Consider the following 24,615-nt stretch of genomic DNA (forward strand, 5'->3'; position numbering starts at 1 on the left):
CTTGAAATCATGCATCTTAAGCCTTATTGATATACTTTGGACATTAAACATGATACCTTATTACCCTTACTACCCAAAATCAAATACAATGGTTTATTCCAATGTGTATCTTCTATAACACGCGATATCTTATTCATTAATTTTGGCTAAATAAAAGCAGTTCCTTATCATTATGAAATCTTTCCATGTCTCGTGCATCAAAAGTCACCCATGCTTCAATACCATCTCCGTTAGGAGCATCCATCAAGTAACAACCTGCTCGGTTCGCATGTCTATACGTCATACTTGCAACTGCCGGATTTCCCCATCCAAAATCGACTTTGTTAAAAGGAAACCCGCATAAGCTAGGAACGAGAAAGGATCTTTTAACAACACTTTCAACATCTTCATCCACTATATTTTTCAGAATCAAATGTTCTCGTTGATTAACGAGTTGCACGTTTTCTAGTCGTTCAAGTTCGATCTTTTGCTCTTTTATCTTGGAAACCAACACACCTAATGAAGTTTCACTTTCGTGTCGTGTCGTGACCACCATACTTGCGACGTAGTTTCCTACCGTAGTTTGGGGAAGTTTTTGGGACAAATTTGTTACGTATGTTAGCGATACAATTTAAAAAATACGGCTTAAATAAAGACGTCGAATTTCTAGTGGTTGCTGCCACTGTGGTTTTGTAACGTAGAGAAGTCAATGCTTCGACGCGTGTAACATTGTTTATAGATAGTGTTGATCCACCTTCAGCGACAACCTTATTTTTGAGATCGTTTAATTTTGAGTTAGGGAACACGAACTTTTGTGTGACAGCATTGGACGCCTCGGTAACAAATCCGAAACTTCAAGTGGAACAAACTTGGTAATATTTGGGGATTGAACAAAATGAGGGTTAAGAGGCATTACCTCTTTGTGATTAATGGAACCATAACGTGCCACCGAAGCCCAATGACTAACGAACGAGCCAAGAGTACAACCGTCACCAATCATGTGTGACAAACTAATCGCCACCCCGATTCCACCACACTCATAGTGATTGACTTGAACCCCTAAAAGACTCTCAACATAAGTAGAGTTTTCCCAAAACATGCCATCAACAAAAAGTTGGCCAACAATGTCATTATCTTCACTTATATGTTGTAACATATTCATTTGGCTATCGTGTTTGGCTTCGACAAACACAACTCCCTCGTCGTTACAATCAACATAAGGCGACGTTGGCATGTGTAACTTGCCGGCAAGCGGATGGTATCGTGTTAGGCTATGTGGCAATGATGTCTTCATCACTTGGACTTTGTCATTAGGGGTTAAGGTGCAAGTTTCATTGTTTGGGTGGTGGCAGAGAATTAGTGGCATATACTCGTGCATGCTGCGTCGATCAAGCTCGGAAAGATTATAAGTCTGGAGATGAGATGGGGTTGGAGAAGAAGGTTTGATTAATTCACTAGAAATATTGTTGTGAGTTGTGTTCATCACCATATTGTTTTCAATATTGAAGTTGCAATGCATATGTAGATACTTTTTATATATGTCACCCTCTAGTCTCACCTTTTGGTATATATATTAACAAATATCTATAGCAGTACATGCACTCTTGTCAACTAATTAATGTGGAGAATTTTGAGATTCCTTCCACATATTGATTAAAGTAAATGCTTTGCTGCCCTTTAATCAGGTTTAATCAAGGAGAGCTTCAGCTCGGTTCGTTTATCATTTGTTAATTAATTTTTATACATTTATAATTATATAGAGTGATAAAAGATAGAATACAATAATCATTATCATACAAAAACGTACACGACTTCCACAACCCCGGATCTAAAGAAAACCCTAAATCACAAATATGCTTCCGCGATCTCCACCTCCATCCCCACCGATCCACCACTCCACCAAGCCATCTCCACTGCCACAGGTCCACCAATCGTCAGCATTAAAGACTCCTCCGTCACCATCACCTACCTCGACAATGCGTTCTTTCTTTTGGTTCTCAGGTTTGTGTTTAAGCAATTGTTTTAGCAATTGATCAATTAAACTTCGATCATCAATTCATCCAAACAAACACATCAGGATCTTCAGTTGAATCAATTTCTGACCTGAGCGTAACTGGTTTGTCCTTGAGCATATTAGGATTTGGAATTCAATTGAGCTTTTGTTGTGTTTTGGCTTTAAGCATTTTTGTTTTTGGCTTTGAGCGTTATGTTTTTGGCTTGAGCGTAATTCACGTACGTTTTTGTACGTTAGGGATTGTTGTATGATAATTTAACCCTATATATATTCAATAATAAATTTATATAAAAAATAATATATATTATTTGGTTACTTTTTTATACATTATATATATATATATATATATATATTATATAAATAATTTCCCCGTCTAAGCTCGCAAGCCAGCTCGAGCTCGATAAATGAAGCTCAGGCTTGAGTTCGTGTATTAAGCGAGCTTATTTTTAGGCTCGAGCTCGGGCTTGTTTAAGCATAGCTCAATCAAGAATTTGTTCACGAGCCAATCTCAAATAACTCACGAGCGGCTCGGCCCGTTTGCGCCCCTACCTTTGATCTAAGAATAGAATGTCCATCCTTACTTTTGTTAAAATAAATACGTGGAGTTGGGAATGAGATGCTTAAGCATTAAGCAAAGGTGTAAAAAGATTGAAACTTTGTACTTTGTGAATCTAATAGAATAAGAACAAATGCTAGTTACCATCACAAGGACTCAAATCAACCTTTAGAGATTTAATAAAATTCTGTCACATATGTTATTTTCTTAAGTCAATAACCCACTAATTTCAACATAATCTCATTTACTATTATACAAATGAAAAATAGTTATGGCTAAATCATAAGGTTTGAAGAAATCATATTGATTCTTTAAAAGTGGGTGTAAATCATGTTGATTAATGAAAAGATATACTTATCCGTGTAGGTTTTTATAGAGTAAACTGTAGTTTTCGTCCATGTGGTTTGTTCGAATATGCGATTTTAGCTCCATAGTTTCAAATCTTCGATTTTCGTCCATGTGGTTTCATTTCACTTGCAATTAAACCCGACCCACTAACCCCGTTAAGTCTAATTATTAAACCCATCAGCGTGCTGCTCACGTGAGGGGCAATTTTGTCCTTTTTCCCTCAAGTACACCTCAGCCCCTCACGTGATGAGACTTGCGAATTAGGGTTGGGGTTTATTGGGGGAGAAAAAGGATAAAACCGTGCCTCACGTGAGGGGCACGCTGATGGATTTAACGACTAGACTTAACGGGGTTAGTGAGGTCGGGTTTAATTGCAAGTGAAATGAAAACACAGGGACGAAAATCGCAGATTTAAAACTATTTGACTAAAACTGCATATTCGAACAAGCCGTAGGGACGAAAACCATAATTTTTCTCGTTTTTATAATTTGTAAAGGGGGTGAATGTCTCGGTGAATCTTGTAAAGATCACTGCCACATTGATATATCTGATTTCATTTTTTAAATTTAACAGAAAACTAGAACGGATATACAGTAGAAACTCTATAAAATAATACACTTGGGACCACCAAAATTTATTAATTAATCGATAAATTAATAATTATTAATTTATATATTAATTAATATTTTATTAACTTATAGTAGAATACTTAATTTACAAACACCTTTCAAGCTTCCACTTAATTATTGTATACAATGCATGTATATCAAATGAACGGCCCAATTTGAAAGAAACCTTCAATCTCCCACCTTATTATGCTTCTTGTGTTCAATGGAGAAATTATTGAAAGCGTTATTGGAATTAATAAAGATGATATCGATGAAGAAGACGATGAAAGTTCTACAATGGAGCCCCCTTCGCGAAACGAAGTTATTAAAGCGGCAATCACATTGAACAATTTCTTGTTGAGCTATGAGAAAACAACACCAGAAGTTCTTAACATGCTAAGGAAAATTAGAGACGAGATTCAAGGGAAAATTGATTTCAACAAAAAACAAAAGACAATTGAGTCATTTTTCAAGAAACCTTCATAAATCATTCATGTAATATGCTATATATAAGGAATTATTAATTTATATATTATATGGGGTCTAAAGAAATTATCAAAAATGTATTATCTTATAATTTTAGCGAATTATTAATTTAGTACCCTATCCCCGAGTCGGGACCGGCAAAAAATATTATCTTAAAGAGTTTATTAAATAATCGAGTATTAATTTATTGAGTTTCTACTGTAAAAGTTTTGTTATTAATGAGTGTGCACTAAAATTAGACTAAAGGCATTCCTTTTGTACTTGAAGAGCCTTCAAAACTGTTAAGTTGAGACGAGCAACTCCTCGAGAAAGAGCGTGTCAGTTGGCATTTACGAATGTCGAAAGTTATTTAGATATACCAAATTAGCAACAATAAAACCATTAGTAAAAACTCCATCAACAATAACTATTGAGTTATTGTTGAATATTAATTGTCATTCTGATGACCTTATGACCAGGTTGCCACTAACGTGTCAATTACCACTCACGACCAAGTTGTTGTGTTAGGACTTATATTTTAGACCGACGCATCGAATTATTATTATTATGAGTGAAAAATAATTAATATTTTTGGTCTCAACCAAGGGTGGATGGCTTGAAGACCAATACATGCTAGACTAGTATAAATAGATGTATTTGTTAATTTTTCTAGCATGAGTGTATTGTGTATAGTGTGAGATCTAGGGTTTTATCTCTTAGAGAGAGCCGCCACCTCCAGGATTGGCTGATCTTTACTGTATGTATGTGTGTATGTATGAGTGCTTTGTAATGACAATCTTTTGGTTAATGAAATCATACTGCCACTTCTTTATCTTTGTGAATCGATTGCATATGTTTGTTCATCTAGCTTATTGTTTATTGTAATCGATTCAGGCTCTCTCCCAAACACCACTCATCCGTCCATAACACCCTTTCAAGAGCGAATACGGTTCGATCCTAGTTCAGATCCGAGCTCCGCCGTTAATAACGACCATTATTCACGCTTCCGCACCGGGGCTCGGTTCTCACATGTTGCTAATCAATTGCTTCCAATCGGTTACCACTAATGACACTTGCCGCTAATGAGCCAAGTTGACGCCGGTCACAGTATTTTCTAATGACCATTGGCAAGTACTAATACAGTTCTAGCCGACGATAAATCATCTGCAAGTGACAACTTGCCAATCTATTTACTCTTCTTACAACTCAAACATAGCCTATTTATAAAACGAGTTAACCTAACCAACTCAAAATCGAATTGCTTTCTTGTAAGACTCATATCATATTTCAATAATATCAAAAATTAACACAATTCGGTTTAGTAAACACTATAAATTTTTCTACATGGAACTTCATATCATGTTTCAAGTGGCCTCAGTAATTATAGCAGACACTAATCTTGCATTTTTCAAGTTTGTGCCAAGAAATCGGTTTTTAATATAAATATCAACTGAGACAGATTAAAACAAAACCATGTGTTGCCGGAGTGGTTGAGTTCCTTGCATTCGGTGCTAATGTTCGAATTTGCATGGTTTTACATCAAAATCTTTCTAAACTCCGACTTAACTTTTTGTGGTTATGCATCCATACGCAAAAAGAAGTCGTCACCGCAACAACCCAAACCAATAACATAACGTATCAAACCGATAGATTCCCACCAAAACGCGCGGGCTGATAGCAACTAGTTTATATAGTAATAATCCAAATAAATAATATATATTGAAATCATTGCTACATTGGTTATCATGATCTCACCCCCACCTTCTAAGTCTCAAAAAGACCAAAACACTTGATATCTTCACTAGACATAATTATATAACACATTTAACCCCTACCTCCTCTCAAGCAAAAGGTAAAAGGGGGGCAATTTAGTAATTTACATCAATGCATATTAATATCTTTTTTATAAAATTTCCTGAATTTTATAGTTTCTGATTGTATTATAACAAACAAATAGAGAAAAACTAATTTGTTATTACTCCTTTGTTGCCCAAAAATCAATACCAAAAATTAAAATTTTGTTAACCTACAAGATATGCTCAAAGCTGCATTTTATCAATCCATTCACTTAATGCAGACTGATCAGTTTGTCCAATATGTGAGTTAGAATTCACACCGTCGCCGTCGCCGTCGCCGCCGCCGCCACTGCCGCCAGGTTCACCGCTATGAGCCGCCACCGCCTCCGATGACGTTTCTTTAACGAGCGATTGGACCCACGACAAATCAGGCCCGTCCCCATTATTCCCGCCACTTTCAAACGAAGTTGATCTTCGAAGCTTACTGAACTCGTCCGGATTAACACCAACCCCCCAATCGGGTAGCTCGTGACCCAGACCCCACTTTGACCACGGGTCAACCAAAGAACCCATAACACCACTAGACCTTGACCCGAGTTCCCGTGAGCTCAAACTCCTAAACTGCTCCCGCGCCAACATAGAGACACGAGAGCCCATTGGCGACATCGGGTCAAGCCGGTCAACATTTCTCGGGGACATCCTCCCGGGAGACTGGACTGAAAAGTGCGTATTTTTCGGTGAAAAACCCGTATTAATCGGTGATAACATACTCTGTTGTTGCTGAAACGGGTTAAAAACCGAAGAATTATGTCTTGGTGAGAAAATGGGTTGATCTGAAAACCTAGGAGACAAGCTCTCGGCTGCAAATATATCATCGAGTTTTGTCGGGGTTAAAATCATCCTTTGTTGCCTGTTTAACTCGTTTAACAGCTGAAAGTTTAAATCTTGATCGATATCGCGAGCGTAAAGAGACGATCTTAACCGGCTCGATTGAATATTACTTCCCGGTAAATGCAATGATGGGACATTCGGTTGACCCCAGTTACCATTCGCACTTAGCGACATTGGAGGTGTAAAAGATGAAACTGGGCCCGGGGCCATCAAGAAATCCAGTGCATTCGGCCCTGCTGGTGACCGAGGTGACAGGCCCATGGAACCTGTTGACACAAACAACGGGCGAAGCTCGTCTCGTGTGTGAGCAAAAAAACAGACCCGTCGGTTACAACCGGGCCCGTCTTTACAGAGACGGGTCCGGTATTGAGCCGGGTGCAACCAACATTCAAAAACCCCATGAGCGTATTCACACATATCGCCTCCTCGGCATGTCCCTTTTCTAAACTCGGGGCACGGAAAACAACTGTAATGAAACTTTCGTGGGTCCCGCCTACGCGCGTTTTCACCCGGGTGAACAAATGGGCATTCGGTCCAATCATGCGAGTAGGCCCGTGAACATGGTCGGATCTTAAACGAGTACATTCTAAACTCATCAGTCGAGTATATACCATCCTTGATATCGGGTAATGACGGGTCAATCGGATATTCTCGTCTCGGGTCGTTAAAGCCCAAATCCAATTCCGAGCCTGACAAGGTCGAATCAGTAATTTCACCTTCGCCACCACCAAGAAGCTCTTCAAGGGTCTTTTCGGGAAACTTTGGTGAAGTGTCAACAGAGTGTTCCCATTTCGGGTTGTCACAGCCCGAATCCAATACCGAGCTAGACAAGGGCAAACCGGTAATTTCATCTTCGCCGCCACCAAGAAGCTCTTCAAGGGTCTTTTGGGGAAAATTTGGTGAAAGATCAACTGGGCATTCCTCTTTCGGTTCAGTTTCCTGTTCCGGGCCCGACAAGGGCACAACTGTAATTTCACCTCCAACACTGGCAAGAAGCTCCTCAAGCATCTTTTTCATACCGGGAAATTTTGGTGAAATGGTAATCACATTGACGGGCCGAAGCCCATTAACATCTATCAAATTTGGGTCAGCACCCGCGCCCAACAACAGTTTAACGGCTTCAACAGCATTTAAAGATCCACCAGAAGCAGCACAATGAAGAGCAGTGGTGGTATCAACGCCACATAGGCGATTCACATCGGTTTTTGATTGCAAAAGGATTAACTTCATAACATCAATGCTTCCGTACATGGCTGCCACCATTAACGGGGTTCGGTGTTCAAGAACCATCTGTTTTGACCCCTTTTGACGACTGTACCACAGTCCAGCTTCATCAATACAAGACGGGTTGGATTCGATCGCGGTTTTGAACCCTTCGATGTCGTTATTTGCAGCAAGTTCAAGTAAAGTAGCAGAAGTATCTTTGGTCTCAATACTCATGTTGGCTTGTTAGTGAGAGGATAATAACGATAATAGTCAACGGTGAAGTATTTACCTAGCCCATGATTTGATCTGCTAGACATTATAACCAGAAAACAAGATTAAAGATTGAAACTTTTATGATAAACCAACAAAGAAACAAGAACTATAATACTTAAACGGGCTGTGTACAGGCTAACCAGTTTAAAAACGTAATTACACAGTTCGTGTTTTCGGGTTCATATGTTTAACCCCTTTAGTTAAACGAGTCGACCCGTCAGCCTGTTAAATTAAACAGGTCATCCCACTAACATGTTTAACTGATCTTTTTACAACCCAAATAACACATTTACAACTTGAATCTTACATATGTTCAGATGAATGTGTTAAACGGGCCGTGTTCAGGTTCAAGTGGGTGAAGTTTAGGGTTAAAATATAGGTCTCGTTCGGGTTTAACAATTCAACCCGCCAACCTAACACGCTTACTGGTGTTGAGATGTGAGTTTAAGCTTATTATTGTGCCTTTAAGGTAATAACAATAATTATTCATTGGTTTTTATTATAACTCACCAACCCTATGCATATTGTTACATCTAACACATTAAAAATGTCATATACAAAAGTGAAGTAGCTGAGTGATAACTAATATAACAAGAATAATTAAAGATGCAGACAAGATGAAAGACTAAAAGTCTAAAACTATTATACAAAAATGGATGAAAATAAGTTGGGGCCATTGTTAGATTTAATGGTATTGAAAATAGTGTTGATTGATCACCAAACCATCCATCAAATTTTTCCATAAAAACAAGAGAGTAATGTAAATTAACTCAAAAACAATCTTTGAAAACCTAATAAGAATCCATGATTCTTGGTTATTAATCATCAAGAATGCATGGGAAACAAGTCAACAACTAGGGATGGGCATCTTTTTACCGAACACCGATACGGTACTTTGTTTTTTCATGTTTTCAGTGTCAGTACCATTCACTTGAGTATTTTCAATGGTACCAGTACCGATCGGTATAGTATTCGCTATATGGTTTAACTCGTTTTCGGTATCGGTAATGCTACCTTTACAGTCTCATCCCTGAAAACAACAATGAAAATTCAAGAAAGTTGACCAAAGTCAAATCAAATCCAAAAGCTTGCATCTTTATTCAGAAATTGATACCAATAAACCCTTTTAAAGAAACCCAAAATCCCATTACAAGATTAACATCAAAATTTTGAAAACAAAAAAAAAACAAAAACCACCAAAAATCAAGTTGTACCACACGCTTAACAACTTGTACTCCACCATTTTTTCAAAAATTAACCACCATGCTTCACCAATATCATTTCTTGTCAATCAAGACACAATAATCACACTCCCCAACCAATCAAAACAACAAAAACTTCATCAAAATCATACAAAACCGGTGTTCATACATCAAGAACCGGCCGGTCAACGCCGGTCAAACACACAGTGTGCGTGTTTTTCGGGTGTACGGACACACATGGGTGTACACAAGATTCAAAAGGGTATCCGAAAAACCGATGATTGGAGTAAAAATCGCATAAAAAGTTCGCCGGAAAATTACAGGCTTACCGGAATTGTGCTAAACGACGTCGTCGGAGAGTTCAGGGGCTTTTTGGTAATTTTCAGATGTAGAAACTAGAAACTGAAGAAAGTGAGAGTAATATGAGAAGAGCTTGTTCGCCAGTTTCGATGCACTCACTCCCTGTCTTCCTCAACTGAAATAATATTATTCTTACAATTGAGTGTAATAATAATAAGTTTCATGGTGGGTGTGAGTATTTGTAACAAATGGTGATATGGGGACTTTAAAAAATTACATTACATTCTCGGAAGTTTTGAAGTTTTCGTGGGATGAGCAAAAACTGAACCGTAAGGTCCGTAATCAAAACTATTAATTGAACAAAATTTTAACGGTTATGGTTAAGTTAATCTGATAAATCGAACATTCGGTTATGGTTAAGATTAATGTTTCTTCGTCAACTGAGTTTAAGTGAAGTTGAACAGAACCCTGTATGTTTATGTTTTTCAATATTTTTATCTCTATTTGACTGTTTCTATCTTTTATACCTTCGTTTATGGCTTATGTCATTTAAATTTATTTTAGCTTTAATTCTTTGTAATTGAGCTTGAAACATCATAACCAGACGATTTGAAACTAGTTTAATGAAAAACAAATACATTAGACAATTCATGGAACTTAACCGAAACCGACTCATAACAGATGGTAAACCAACCCATGGTTACAGTTATTGTTATATCAATCTTTCGTAACCGAGCTCTTCCAACCAAAGCTTGGTTATGGTTAAGCCATATAAATCGAACCGACTTTGTATGCCTCTAGTGGTAACGAAAGATGTAAACATGTTAAAAAGAGATTTACCATTCGTCATGACGGTTGTTTAGAATTTTATAAAGGCGTTTGGGATAATTTTTTATTACATATGTATTTGGTTTTTGTTATGTGTATCATTAAGAAACTCCTTTTTATGTTTTTACTGCAAACTTTTTACCTGATTGCGTTCACATCTCAATCACGGATATTATAAAAACAAACATTTTGCTATTTATTTAGGTTATGTTTCATATTCAGCATGAAAAATAAACCAAACTTTGTATGTTGATGATTAGATTTTTTGAAGAAACTTCATTCACTTAGTTACTAAGCAGTTAATGCGAAAAAATATCGGATATCGGTCGAGGACCGATATTTGAGATATTGGTTATCGCGGTGGGATATCGTTAAATCTTAATATCATGCATCCTAACAATTCAGTATACTCTCTTACGATTAACAATTTTTCCCTTTGCAACTTGGAAAACACTAACAATTGTAGCAAGTAGGAACTGATTAAGACTCAAAACACTAACATTAAACACTAAAAGTTGAAAATTAAGACTTAAAGCACCGATATAATAAATACTGGTGATACATCGGTGAAACCACGGTCAATATCGTCAATATTATCGGTACCGATATTCTGACTGGTATTTTGACTAGTATTTCACGTGAGGACCGATAACCGTGATACCATCGAGATACCACCGCTATTGACGGTATAGCTTAGTTATTAAGACATGTCAATTCAGAGGCGGAGACATGGCCAAGTGAGGGTACCGTCCAATCCATATTCATTCATATTCTTAGTGTAGTTAATAGACCGATCTTCGTGTTTAAGCTCAAGTGCCCACCCTCCTTTCGCCGGATTTTATGTTAACCGGAATATAATACGGGGAAGCTCTCTTGAACTTTGAACTCTAAGTCGTCTCTCATTAAGTATTTAAAGTGTGAAGAGAGAAGAGAAACTAACATCAACAACATGGATTTTAATTGCAGATAACTTGTAAGGGTAGAAGGAGGAGGATGAAGGAGACGAGCGACGAGTGGGTAAAAAAATAATTAAGGGTTAAATGTTAATAGCTCATATTTAATTCTTTTTTTTTCCTTTTTACCACTCCCGACTCCCGAGACATATAGTTTTGTCACTGTGTCACGTGACCTCTAATTTATTTAAAAAAAAAATAAATTCTATTTGTATACCTATGATTTGTTGCTTTCATCAATTTGTATACAAATTCAAAACATTTAACATTTTAAATACATATTAATTTCAATTGTATCAATTTGTATACAAGTTTCAAACGGAGTTAACCAATGGCGTTAAAACCTCCCCCACATGAGGGATATTTTCGTTTATTCAAAGAATAAATAAATCCAAATTTCATATCAAACCAATTCAAAATTTTAAGCCAATTACAAAAATATATTGTTTAGTTTTTTTATTATTATTCCTAAACAACAATATTTAAACCTTATGATCTGATTTTGATTTTTAATGATATTAGGGAAAGAGAATGCATTATATGGAAATAATAATGTCTTTATGCTACTGTTAGTGAAAGTTAATTGTGATTGTAGGTATCCAATGGTATATTGTTAGTGAAAGTTCAATGTGTAAGCCTGCTCCATTTTTTCAGTTTAGTCTACTAGGTAGTGTATAAAAAAACTGACATTATGCATGAAAATCTGACAATATATTTATGCAATATATGATCTGCTGCAATATATATCTTAATTGCTGCAATATATTTGTCACATTTATGTTGAAGTAAAAAATCTGAACTTAACATTTTGATAGATGCTTGAATGGGTAATTAGATCACTAATTCAATAGTTTGACCAAAAGGTCAACTGTTGATCATGAACATGTGAACCTTAATTATACCACATTTATGTGGTTTCAAATTGTGTTTAGATTATATCAGAATCGCCTTCTCTTTATATAAATAAATTATGTTCTATTTAAATCTTGTAAACACAGTTTGACTATTGCCAAACTATTATAGAAATTCATCTACTGCTATCTTCTTTGCGTTGGCCTAATTACAACATTATATGTAGGCATGTAAACGAACCAATCGAAAACGAGCACGTTCGTAGGTGTGTATTTAACTTTTAGTGAAAACAAACACTTAATCGAACAAAATTTTGAGTTCACGTACGCTCGTTTTAAAATTGAACATGTTCTTGTTCATTTAAAAAAAATGAACATATTCATGTTCGTTTCTGCTCTTTTAAAAATGAACGGTTTAAAGCATAAACGGCTTTATTGGAATAGACAAAAATATCCCTCATGTGGGGGGGTTTTAACGGTTTGGTTAACTCCGTTTGGAACTTGTATACAAACGGATATAATTGGAATTAATATGTATTCAAAGTGTTAAAGGTTTCGAATTTATATACAAATTGATGGAAGCAACAAACCACGAGTATACAAACATAATTTTTTTCTTAAAAAATATCTTTAAGTTTAAAAACCGTATACATATTAAAATTTTATATTGTTTGTTATATTGCATAACTTGCATTTAACTATTTTATTGTTTATCTATATATATAAATTTATACATGTATATATTTTCATTTTTTAAAACTTTATTTAATAAAAGGCATTTATCGTAAGTAAAAATATTATTTAAAAGTATTAAAGAATAACTAAAACCAAAATGTTATTGCAAATTTGTAAGTATTAACAATACAAGACGCAATTTATTTAACCTATTGTATATATTGATTTATGTTTGGTTTTCATTTACGAACCCTTAACAATTTCTTTAAGAAGAAAAACAAAATCATCTCGGTATAAAAACCATATAAAATTTCTTAATGATAATCAGAAAAGGGCCCCAAAAAGATTATTCCGCATTGGTCTCCGTAATTACCGGTAGACTCGTTCATTTTGACCTGACCCATCCTTTTACCTGATTCGTTTTGTGCCCCCGTCGTTAAAATTTCTGGATCCGTCACGGCATGCCATAATAAAAGGGTTGGTTTGCCTTTTGTTCTAAAGGTGAAGGTGTAACATTTTATATACTTCAAATGTGTAGGGGTTGCATTTGTACTTCATTCATATATAATGCCTCCTTTTATTTTGTTGAAAGAAACGCCTACCCATTAAAGCGGGATTATGCATTTCATGTCTTTTTCTTTCTTTATTAAATTTATTATTATTATTGTTATTATTCGTGTACCTAATTAAATTTTAAAATCAACATATAAGATAACTGTATTATCTGAATTTAGTAAATGATAATAGGGTTGAGTTATTCTATAAAAATTAACAAAAATGAGAAGTATGAGAAGTCATAGTTAATTGACACATGTCAAGTGGGGACCGAAGGTAAAGGGGCATAAAAATAATACTACATATTTTCTATCTCCACATGCAAGTCACATGTCAATTTTTTCATCATTTTAAAACGTCCATAACTTTTTCATGCAACATTATTTTTTTTTTAAATTTCACCATAATAACAAGCGTTTTTTTATCTTTAATATGGGTATCATTTTGTTATATAAAAATTTTAAAAAATACGTCATTGTGTCATTGTGTCTTTTCATCGTTGTATCTTTCTGTTTGTTTTTGTGTTTTTTTCGTCATTATGTCTTTCAAATCATCATTATATTTTTTTTAATTGCTAATAATATGGTTGTGTAATAATAATACGTAAATATAATGATAAAATAACAATAAATTATCTAATACATAAATATAATGATAAAAAAACAACAAATTATCTAATACATGAAACACAATGACGAATACATATTACACAATTACATGAAACGTAATACACAATGATGAATACATATAACACAATGACCAGAAACGTAAAGCTCAATGGTGAATACATAAACACAATGACCTGAAACGTAAAACACAATGGAAACTACATATTACATAGCGACTTGAACGTAATATACAATGACTAAAACACAATGATAAGTAGTAAGAGAAATGATGAGCACAAAGACACAATGACAAACAAAAAGACACAATGACGTAATCTTTGTTTTTAATTGCTATCTTTAATATGAGTATTAATTGATAACATAATGACCAAAATATATAACACAATGCATAGAAAAACTAAATTAAAAATCATAATGAACAATCAATAACACAATATAAAAAAACCCACTAATTTTTTTTTATTTTTATAAACAATATGATACTCATATTAAAGATAAAAAAACGCTTGTTATTATGGTGAAATTTTTTTTTTAATAATGTTGCATGGAAAAGTTATGGACGTTTTAAAATGGTGAGGGAATTGACATGTGTCTTGTATGTGGAGATAGAAAGTCAACAAAAGCGTGCTATTAACTTTATGCCCTTTTTATCAATTTATTTTCTTAAATTAATCTCCACCATTTAAATCTATGATCAATGGATTAGATTACTTCTCATCCTTCTCATTTTTGTTGTTCTTTGTGTTTTAACTTTACCCATGATAATATATTGTATGTTTAATTTAAAAAGAAATGTAATGCTTTGTTCTAACAAAAATGTAACATTAAGCTTGTTTTTAACAAAAGAACATAATATATTGACAAACCTATAAGTTTTACATGTGTTGATACTATACTGCTTATTAGAGTTTGTTTGTTTTATTCTTCTAAATGGAAAGGTGTATTACCCTTAAACTACGTCATTTTCATGTAAACTATCTCTATATCTATTAAGGACTGAACTTGAAATTTATCATCAAAAGACATAAGTTTCTATCATTAAGTAAGATGTACAATAGCAAAATATAACTTTTTATTGTTTTTTTTTTGTAAGGACGTAATCATATATTAGCATAGGTGCAAAATATAATATTTTTTTATATTTAAATTATTGTCATACAAAAAAATCTCAATTTTATGATATAAGAAAAGAAATAACAAATATTTAAGAAATTTGGTTAAAATAGATTTAAAGAAGAAAAAAAGAGCCATTCTTTATGATACATTTTTTGATATTTGTACCATTTGTACTTAGTGTTAGTTACACTCAGACTGCTCGCTATGGACGTCGAAGGAGGGGGGACACCGTCGGGGGGAGCGGAGGGGGCCGCAGAGGGGAGGGCTCCTTCTGGACGGTCGGTGCGGAAGAGGGTGTGGGTGGGCCCCCTCTTTCTCCATCTCTCACATATATTATATATATATATAGTGGGGCGTCCAAGGGGCTTTAAACCATAGCAAGACGGGCTTCGAAGCCCCGTGGCCATGATGTGGCACGGTGGAGGGGCTTCGATACCCCCACCATAGCGGATAGCCTCACCGTCACTATTTGAATCGCAATTATTGACAAAGCAAGTTCAACTATTTAAGTGGCGGCCCAACCATTTTAGAGACCTAAAACAAAGAAAAAATCGGGGCCCTTACCAAGAGTTAGAGAGATGAAATGACATATTTTATAAATTTTTTATTTTTATAATTTATATTGTCTTATTTCATATATGAAATTACAAAATTTTAAGTTTCTGTTTTGAGAAAGGAGTTTGGTACAAATCATAGAGCAACCGTATTTCTTTTTACTTTTTCAACAACAATGGAAAATTTTATACATGCTAAGGGAAGAAAATAGAAACAGGAAAAAAATAAATAAAACTAAAAAGAAGGGGAAAACAAATAATAAGAAAGGCAGTCCTATACACTCGAACCTGGGTAAGAATGTTAGTTAATATACATAGGAAACAAAATAGAAAAAAAAATAAAACGACTAAAATAAAAGAAACAAATGAAAAGTAGTCTTAGAGACTCGAACCTGGGTAGGAATGCTGGTCAAAAGTTTAAAGTAGATGACTATTAATTAAACCATTAAGCCATCATATATTGTTGAATTAAGTTTCAATTACATGGTTTTAAGATGTTTTTATGCATATATATAAATATTTAATTTCTTAAACGGGGGTCTTATTTTTTCGGAGGCCTCAAGCCCGAGCTTCACCTGAGATATATAGGGCCGCCAATCTCTTGTATAATAGAGATGTATACTTTAGATTATGATTGTGATACTCTGTTTCCACTTGTAAGTTTTCCAAAAGCAGCAGCACACAAGAAAAATATAGACTTTATGTCAATTGTTGAACTTTGCGAAGGTTGTTGATTCAACTTATTAAAAGCATAGAAAACTTTATCTGACTTCGCATCCAAGTTTTGCAAATTATTTCAAATAAAAAACATTTTTCAGTCAAAATGTTACTGCGGAATTTTTATTTATTTTTTACCTTTACTTTGTTTATATAACAAAAATAATACTAGTTATTATTATTATTACTACTATTATTATTGTTATTATCAACAACTGAATAATAATTCCATATGTTTAACAAACGTAACAAATCTAAAATCACAGTGTTTAAACTCGAACTTGGTACTGTCAACCGGAAACGTTTAACGAGATTTGCTCTATTTATAAATCCGCGTTGCATGATCAAATTTTTTTTTGTCAACGAGCGTTAGCTCAACAGACATTTGGACGGGAAGCAAACATTTTGGCTGGAGTTCGTTGATTTCAAGTTCGAATCCGATTCCAACTGATTTATCGTAGTGGGCCTTCCAACGACGGACTTTCTGTAGAATTAAAGATAGTGAGCTTGAGCTACTCAACGTTGTATGCAATCGTTGGTGTATGAGTCGTTATACGTTGGTTGTTAAAAAAAATTCATGATAAACTTTTTAAGCTTGGTTACTTATTATTATTAAGTGCATAATACATGCATATTTAATATAGATTACATATTATCTAGTTATTTCATATAAAATCCGGGACGTTGCGCCGGACAGGTCGGTAAAACTCAGACGGTGGTAAACCCAAGCGTTGAGCCGACAAGTCAATACGAATTCGGTCGGTTTCTGTGACGTGTGTTATTGTACCGGAATTAAAACAAAACATAAAACTAAAATAATATATAAAAATTAAGGTGGGCCCATATAGTGGCGTCTGTTGGTAAAACTCGAGCGTTGGTAAAGCATGACCGTTGTCGATCTCGGGCGTTGAGGCCGTGTGTGTAACATCCCGAAATTTCAAGATAATATTAATTATATTACTTAATAATAGAGGGAAAGTTTACTCGGGTTATCAGGAAATAAATAAAAGAATAGGAGTTGGTATGGGTCGGGCTAGTGTCGGGTAATGGACGTTGGTTATGGATTTGGATTAATAGAGATAGGTTAAATAAGAATGGGCCTTAGGTCCATGGGATTTCAGGGGTATAAATATCCCATAAACCCCAAAATATCTTTCATATTTCACCAAACTCCCTAACACACACATACCCACTAACTTCGCCGGAACCGGCTGAGCCAAGGGAAGAATCGGGCAGGTCCGAGAGAGAGCGATTAGTTGTGTTAACAAGTTAAACGAGATCCAAACAAGCTCAAAAAGGTATGATTCTTGATCTTTGAGGTTTAAAGATCCAAGCTTTTTAGTATATAAGCGACCAAAAATGGTCGGGAAGCGTAGTGGGTGATATTGAACCATAGCAAGGGTGTTAAAATCTGGGCAACTTCGCCTTCATCTGGGCAACTTCGCCTTCATCTGGGCAACTTCGCCTTCAACGCGATGAACTTCGCCTGCAAGCTAAGTTCGCCTGATGAACTTCGCCTGCAAGCTAAGTTCGTCTGATGGCAACTTCGCTGTAAAGTTAAGTTCGCCTAAGGTTCAACTTCGCCTGAAGCCAAGTTCGCCTGATGACAACTTCGCCTGAAGCCAAGTTCGCCTGATGGCAACTTCGCTGTAAAGCTAAGTTCGCCTAAGGTTAACTTCACCTTGAGCTAAGTTCGCCCGAGGGTTAACTTCGCCTAAAGCCAAGTTTGATTAGAAAATAAATTATAAAGCGATAAGTTAAAGTAAGCTAATACTAGGCCACCAGATTAGATCAGACGAGTATTGATACGTGTAACTTGTACAGTCAGCCGAGCTCAGTTAGAGAAGGGATTTACAGCTATCAGAAAAAGAAGCAGAATTCAGGTGAGTTTCTAGCCCCATTTATGTGTTACGTTTTCGGGGCTGTGTGCATACTCAATATGTTTGTTAATACACTTATCCTAAGAGATAAGTGTATGCCTTATATGGATAATGTGAAATATATGAATGATTGCTTGACGGTACGTGAACGATCTTCGGATATTGCACGTATCGTCAAGGGAAGTGACTAGCTCCTTACATGGATATTAAATAATAAAGTATAGTGTTCCTTTTATGAAAGGTATAGTGTTCCTTTTATGGAAGGTATAGTGTTCCTCCTATGGAAATTATATATGGTAGGGTAATGGTAATGGTTCTTTTAATAAATATTACGTGACGATCCTCCTATGGATATTTATACAAGGTTAAGGTAGTAATATGTGTCTTCGGATACGGGAAGTAATATATGGGAATAAATTGTATGATACCTGATTAACTAGAACTCACTCAGCGTAGCTGACTTTTAGTATGCACGCAGGTGAGCCGATTACAGAGCTAGCAAGAGGATGACGCATGGCATGGATTGAACGGCTGGCATCTGAAGAAAGAAGTAAAGATGTTTTGAATATAAAGTTTTGTGTTATGGTATCAAAGAAAAGATTTAATGTTTTGTAACAAATGATTGATGTTTTATATTCCGCGAAAAGTTTTAATAAACTCTGATTTGAAGGACTGTGTTTATGAGTAAATCCGACGCTAAAGTAGGGCTACCGGGTTCGGGGCCTTACAGTGTGTCTACGGGAATTCGGCCGGTCTTCGTTATGTTTGTTATAATATCAGAACTATACTTGTTTGATAGGCATATTTGTTATAATATCGGAACTATACTCCGTTATGTTTGTTATAACATCGGAACTATACTCACTTTTAAGTTATGCATGTTTGAACTTTGAAGTTTTAGCCTTTTTTTCGATCATGTTTCCCGCTATCCAACTTTATTAAAAGTATTAACAACTTCGATCCCAATCATATTTAGCACAAGTCAGGTTGTTTACAAGTTTGAGATGTTTCCATCTTGTTATGTTTTAGTATGGACGTATGTGAGCGTTTTAGACGGTGCAGATGCATGTAATAAAAAATATCAAATTTAATGGTTATTTTTTCAAACCAACTGATATAGTATGAACTGTCCACGATAATAATAAATATGTAAAGATTTATTTCATTAAAGTCTTTTTATAAACAAAATCCGCTGTCCAATAATTAAATTACTCTTTAAAAAGACGATTTTAGAATGAATAAAGGATATATGTGAGAATCGCGAAGATTTAAGCAGAAAAACGAGTGCGATGGTTGTTTCTTCAAGAATAATGTTCGGATCTAGGTCTAAAATTGTTCAAACTCTAAACATCTATTTATTCGAGCCGTATGCACATAATCATATCATATTCCATATAAAAATAGAATCTTACAGAAATATAGCAAACTGTTTTATGATTTACATACTAATTATAAATTTAAAAGATATGATAATAATAAATATTTAAAAGATACGGTAAATAACAAATATATTCGGTTAATCTTCATCTATGCAATACTTTTAGTATTTATCAACACTAAAAGAGGAGGCAAATTTGTTATAAAAATAAATAAATAACTATTTAAAATAATAGTCATACAAAATGCTAAACAAAGATCCAGTTTAAATAAATATAAAAATAAAACCCAACCAACATAAACCCAAAAGTATTTATACCCAAATCATCATATCCTTCATAAAACTTTAGTATTTTGTTAATTGACATCTCAACATCTTCACATCTGCTAACTTTTCTGCTCCTTTCTCTAAACATCTAATCATTCATAAAAAGATTCATTATTATTATTATTATTATTATTAGTAGAACATATAACATATACAAAATTATAAAAATAATGAAAACAAGAAACCTAGTTGTTTATTCGGTTCGGGATGTTCTCCGACGACATTATCACCACCGGAACATCCTTCAACATGGATGATTCCTGTTCAGAATTGTAAAATAAATTTGTTTTAAAAAAACTATTTTTTTATAAATTTAAAAAAAATTATTTACAATAATAAAATATTACTTTGATTTTCTGAAGAAGTTCATATTCTGTCATTCCTGACATGCAGTAATCTGTAATTATCATATTTACTTTTGCACCCTGTCACAATTCAAAATTTACAGTTTTTACCCTTCTGGTTTCCAATACAAATTACAAAACAAGCATGTAGGAGAGATGTTAAAAAAGTTAGCTGCTCGCTCAAAGTTTGCTTTGAAAAAGTTTGTATTTAAATGAGCTGAGTTTGAACCAAGATTGGCTAAGGCTTGGCTCGTTGCATCAAAAATTTTAAGACAAAAATAATAGGCATATTGTTATAAATTCTCTTAAATATAAATTTTGTATTAGATGTATATTAAGAATTACATTTATGTTATTAATATATCAATATTTGTATAAAAAATAAAAAATAGTAACGAACTGGCATGAGCTTATAACAAGTTAAGCTCGGACTTGATTTTTTAGCTCGATAAAACAAGCAAGTAGAGCTCGAGCCACAAGCTTGTCCAAGGCTGAAGGCTCGCCTAGTTGGCTTTAAAAAATTATAAAAGGAAAAAAAAACAACAAAAGTAATAAACAGTTCCTATAAAGTCTCTTGTTTATAAATTTTGCATGTTAAAATTTATATTTTTCTCTTTGATATAAAGAAAATAATAAAAAGAAAAAAAACCGCAAGTAAAGCGTGGGCTTCATCTCAATAAATTAAATGAGCCGAACCCGATCCAGCTTATTTAAGTTTGAGCTCGCTTTGGCTCATAACTTTGTGCTTACCTTACCATTAAACTGCTCTACTGTTGATTTTCCATCACTCCTAAATACTCCAAAGCTATCATTGCATTTTCTGCTAATGTCACTACACCCAAAAATCAACAACACCATCAACATGCAAATTAAGACAATATAATCACACTAAAAAAAAAAGAAAAAAAGAAAACGCGCATGCACATCATATTACCTCTACACGACAACGTCTTGAGCAACCTCTCAACGACCTTACGATCGATATTATCATCGACCGCAAGCACATGAGGCACATCTTCTTCAGAATACTCCATTGACATAATAAAAGTCTAAACAAAACAAATCGATACTTAGTACAAATTTTAAACCAATGATTTATAACGTGAGCAATAAAATATGAGCACAACAGAATATGTGTATATATACAGGATCAAATACAAAGTCACAAATATTTCGTGATGTCTTCATTTGGTTTACAGGCCGGCCCACACAATCCAATTCATATTATTTTTTTTATTATTATTCTCTCTCTATGATTTATTTATAACATATATTCATGCATATCAACTCTAGAGCAAAAGATTTTGTTGAAATCCTTTGTAATCTGTTTAATTCCCAATGAGATTTTAGCTTATCTCAAACTGTAAGAATTTATATTTTGGGATCTCTCTTAATTATGTTTTAAATTCTAGAATATATATATTTTGTAAGAATGGATATACTCATATACTCAACCTAACGTATAGTTATCCAGCTGTATCAAGGTGTCATACGGGTGTAAACGAGATAAGCTGTTTGAGATCAGTTTGTAAAAAAAATAAAAATAAATAAACTTGAATCAAGTAGAGTTTAAATGAGATCGAGCTTAAAAATAAACTCGTTTAGTCAACGAGCCTGGACGTTACTTATGATGCAAGTTTATATAATTTTTATTCTAATATATATTTATTTAATTATTAATGTTATGTATATAATAAAGCACATAATATAATAAACTTTATATATTATCTCTAACTCGGACAATTACCTCGTAGCAATATATTAACCATTTAATTTATTCTTTAATTTTAATCTTCTTTTGTCTCTAAACTACTTATTTGATTCACCCATTCTACTTCTTAGTTATTCATATCTAACCTCGTTTATTTTTTAAATCAAGTTTATATCATTCACAACCAATAGTGATTTTTTTTTAAAAAATAAAATAAAAAACATATATACATTCATTCAATACTCTTCACATTTACTCTCTCGTTCATTGATTAAGGTTATACCGTGAAGACTCAAGGCCTCAAGTATTGATCTCTATTGTATGAATGAATTGCTTTAAAGTTTAAACATTCGAAAGAACCAAAACACCACATTATTACAACACATACAATGTCGGTCAATTGTTTTTATGTACAACATATATATATAATATTCCAATTTAGTCTTTAAATCTTTGCATTAGAAACTTGCACCGAACGCTTTAAGAACGAATCGAGGGCTTGACAAATTACTTTTTCTGCCTAATTATGAATTGCTGTTTTGTCCCTATCATCTAATTGTAAAATTACCATAGATGCTCATCACTTATGTTTAATAATATAATATAGATTATGTTTATTATAAATATATATTTTTGTTTATTATTCCCACGTTGGTGGGATAGTAAGGTGGTTAAGATGTGAAATAGAAGGTCATGAGTTCGAACCCTATAAAATGTAAAAATTTAGTCGTTAAAAAAAAACTTGTTTAGTTTCTCATTTCTCAAGTCTAGCCAAGTAGCTAACCAAACATATAAACAACGGGTGAGACTTGTTTTTCAAATAAGCTTTGATATGACTTTTTTATGCTCAACTTTAACAAATTATTCTCAGACTATCATGCCTTTACTATTTTATATATATCTGTTTATAGAAAGAAAGAAATAAAATGTTTTTAGAAAATATGAATAAAAAGTAGAAGTAGTCATGTTGCGGACGTTTGTGGTCATGATGGTGGTTCTCGAATTATCTTTTGTACTTAGTCTCATATAGTTCAACCATTTTACTTTATGTCACTCCATTGAATGTTGTGAGGGAGGGCCATGATAAGTAACAACTTTTTCCACACGTTTTTAAATAATATGTGTGGCTAGTGGGATCTAACGGTGCAAGTTCGATGGAAATTCGGTCGATGTTGATTTAGGTTATTACGACATCGGCATCTGCTATAACGATTGAAAAAATTAATCCAGAAAATAAAGTCTTGATATGTGTAAAAGGATACCGGCATGCGTTTTACACTGGTTGAAACCCATATAAATGAATACCAGTATTGGTTTTGATAATAACAGTGCTGATGTTACGTTGGAACCAATTCGGTTTGTCATGGCGCAAACACTTGTATAACTTATGATACCTGAAATACTTTGTGTTGAATATAATTTCATTTTCAATAAAATTTGTAAATTGTTGAAAAAAAAAGTTAAAACAACTGCGAAAACAATATGAGCGAACACTAGAATCGGTATCGAAAACCACGCTAGCAATGTTGATCGGTAGGAATCAGTTCACCAAAGTTCGTTTTGCATTAACATGACCATTAACGACAATCCTTTTAAACCTGATGCAAGCATGCAAGATGCAAAACACATCATCAAATGTATATGTGTACAAATAAAGCTATGTGCCAAACTAATTCACGTTCAATCAGACACAATCAACATCGGACTGAAACCAGTTTACAAGGAAAAAACAAAGTTTCGGGCCTAAAAATGGTTTAATTGGTTTGGTTAAGGTTTAACCGATTTCAACATAACGGGTTCGCAAATCAATCCCAATTTTCATATGTTCACTTGGTTTCCAACTAGAGGTGCACATCTAAACCGTTTAGCCGATCACTCTCCAACCAGTTTCTACCCGGAAAAAACCAGTGGTTAGTAACCGGTTTTCATTTTGGCCCCATAACCAGTTACAAAACCGACTTTAGGTTTTAAATTATTTAAAACTGTTTTTTCCCCGTTAGTTACCAGATAACCGATTCAGTTATACCCAAAACCGATTAAGGTTTTTGTGCTTAAAAACCAGTTAGTAACCAACCCGGTTAACCAGTTTATCATGCATGTCTATTTCCAAATTCCAACTATAAAACTTTAATGGGCTTTTAAATTTTAACACAAAACCAACGTATAACAAAACAAGCCCATTTTCAATTGGGCCTAACCTTCATACCCTAAACCACTTCAATAAAACCCGGGTATAAATACACTTAGGGTTTCGTTTCCACTGCCGTCTACTGCACACCACACCTGCAAGTGCTACACACAGCCGCCGTCATCGTTGCCGGAATATTCCCGTTAGTTACTTTTCCGTCCGTTTATTTCAGCTCGTTATATCTATAATCATTAATTCATTATCCTATACATGTTTATTAATATTAATAAGATCTGCTAGCATTTCAGTTATATGTTATGTATACTTGCTC

The 24,615-nt window shown here is 34.1% G+C and overlaps 2 protein-coding genes and 1 pseudogene across 2 annotated transcripts; all 3 read right to left on the reverse strand.

Moving 5' to 3' along the window:
- Positions 1 to 763: 763 nt before the first annotated feature.
- Positions 764 to 1,468, reverse strand: LOC143634189 (vinorine synthase-like). Its single transcript, XM_077102345.1, has one exon. The coding sequence runs from the start codon at positions 1,466 to 1,468 to the stop codon at positions 764 to 766; it is 705 nt and encodes a 234-aa protein (XP_076958460.1).
- A 4,456-nt stretch (positions 1,469 to 5,924) lies between these two features.
- LOC143634135 (zinc finger CCCH domain-containing protein 30 pseudogene) lies at positions 5,925 to 8,102 on the reverse strand (annotated as a pseudogene).
- Positions 8,103 to 20,119: 12,017 nt separating this feature from the next.
- On the reverse strand, positions 20,120 to 21,479 carry LOC143634190 (two-component response regulator ARR17-like). Its single transcript, XM_077102346.1, has 5 exons — positions 21,380 to 21,479; positions 21,234 to 21,277; positions 20,449 to 20,526; positions 20,291 to 20,361; positions 20,120 to 20,189 (listed from the first exon to the last, which is right to left on the reverse strand). Exons 1-5 carry the CDS (start codon positions 21,477 to 21,479, stop codon positions 20,120 to 20,122), a joined length of 363 nt encoding a protein of 120 aa, XP_076958461.1.
- Between the last annotated feature and the right edge of the window lie 3,136 nt (positions 21,480 to 24,615).

Source organism: Bidens hawaiensis, unplaced genomic scaffold, assembly GCF_021521415.1.
Source record: "Bidens hawaiensis isolate Kalapana, Puna unplaced genomic scaffold, B.hawaiensis_p1.1 tig00007028_1, whole genome shotgun sequence".
NCBI classification, from domain to species: domain Eukaryota; kingdom Viridiplantae; phylum Streptophyta; class Magnoliopsida; order Asterales; family Asteraceae; genus Bidens; species Bidens hawaiensis.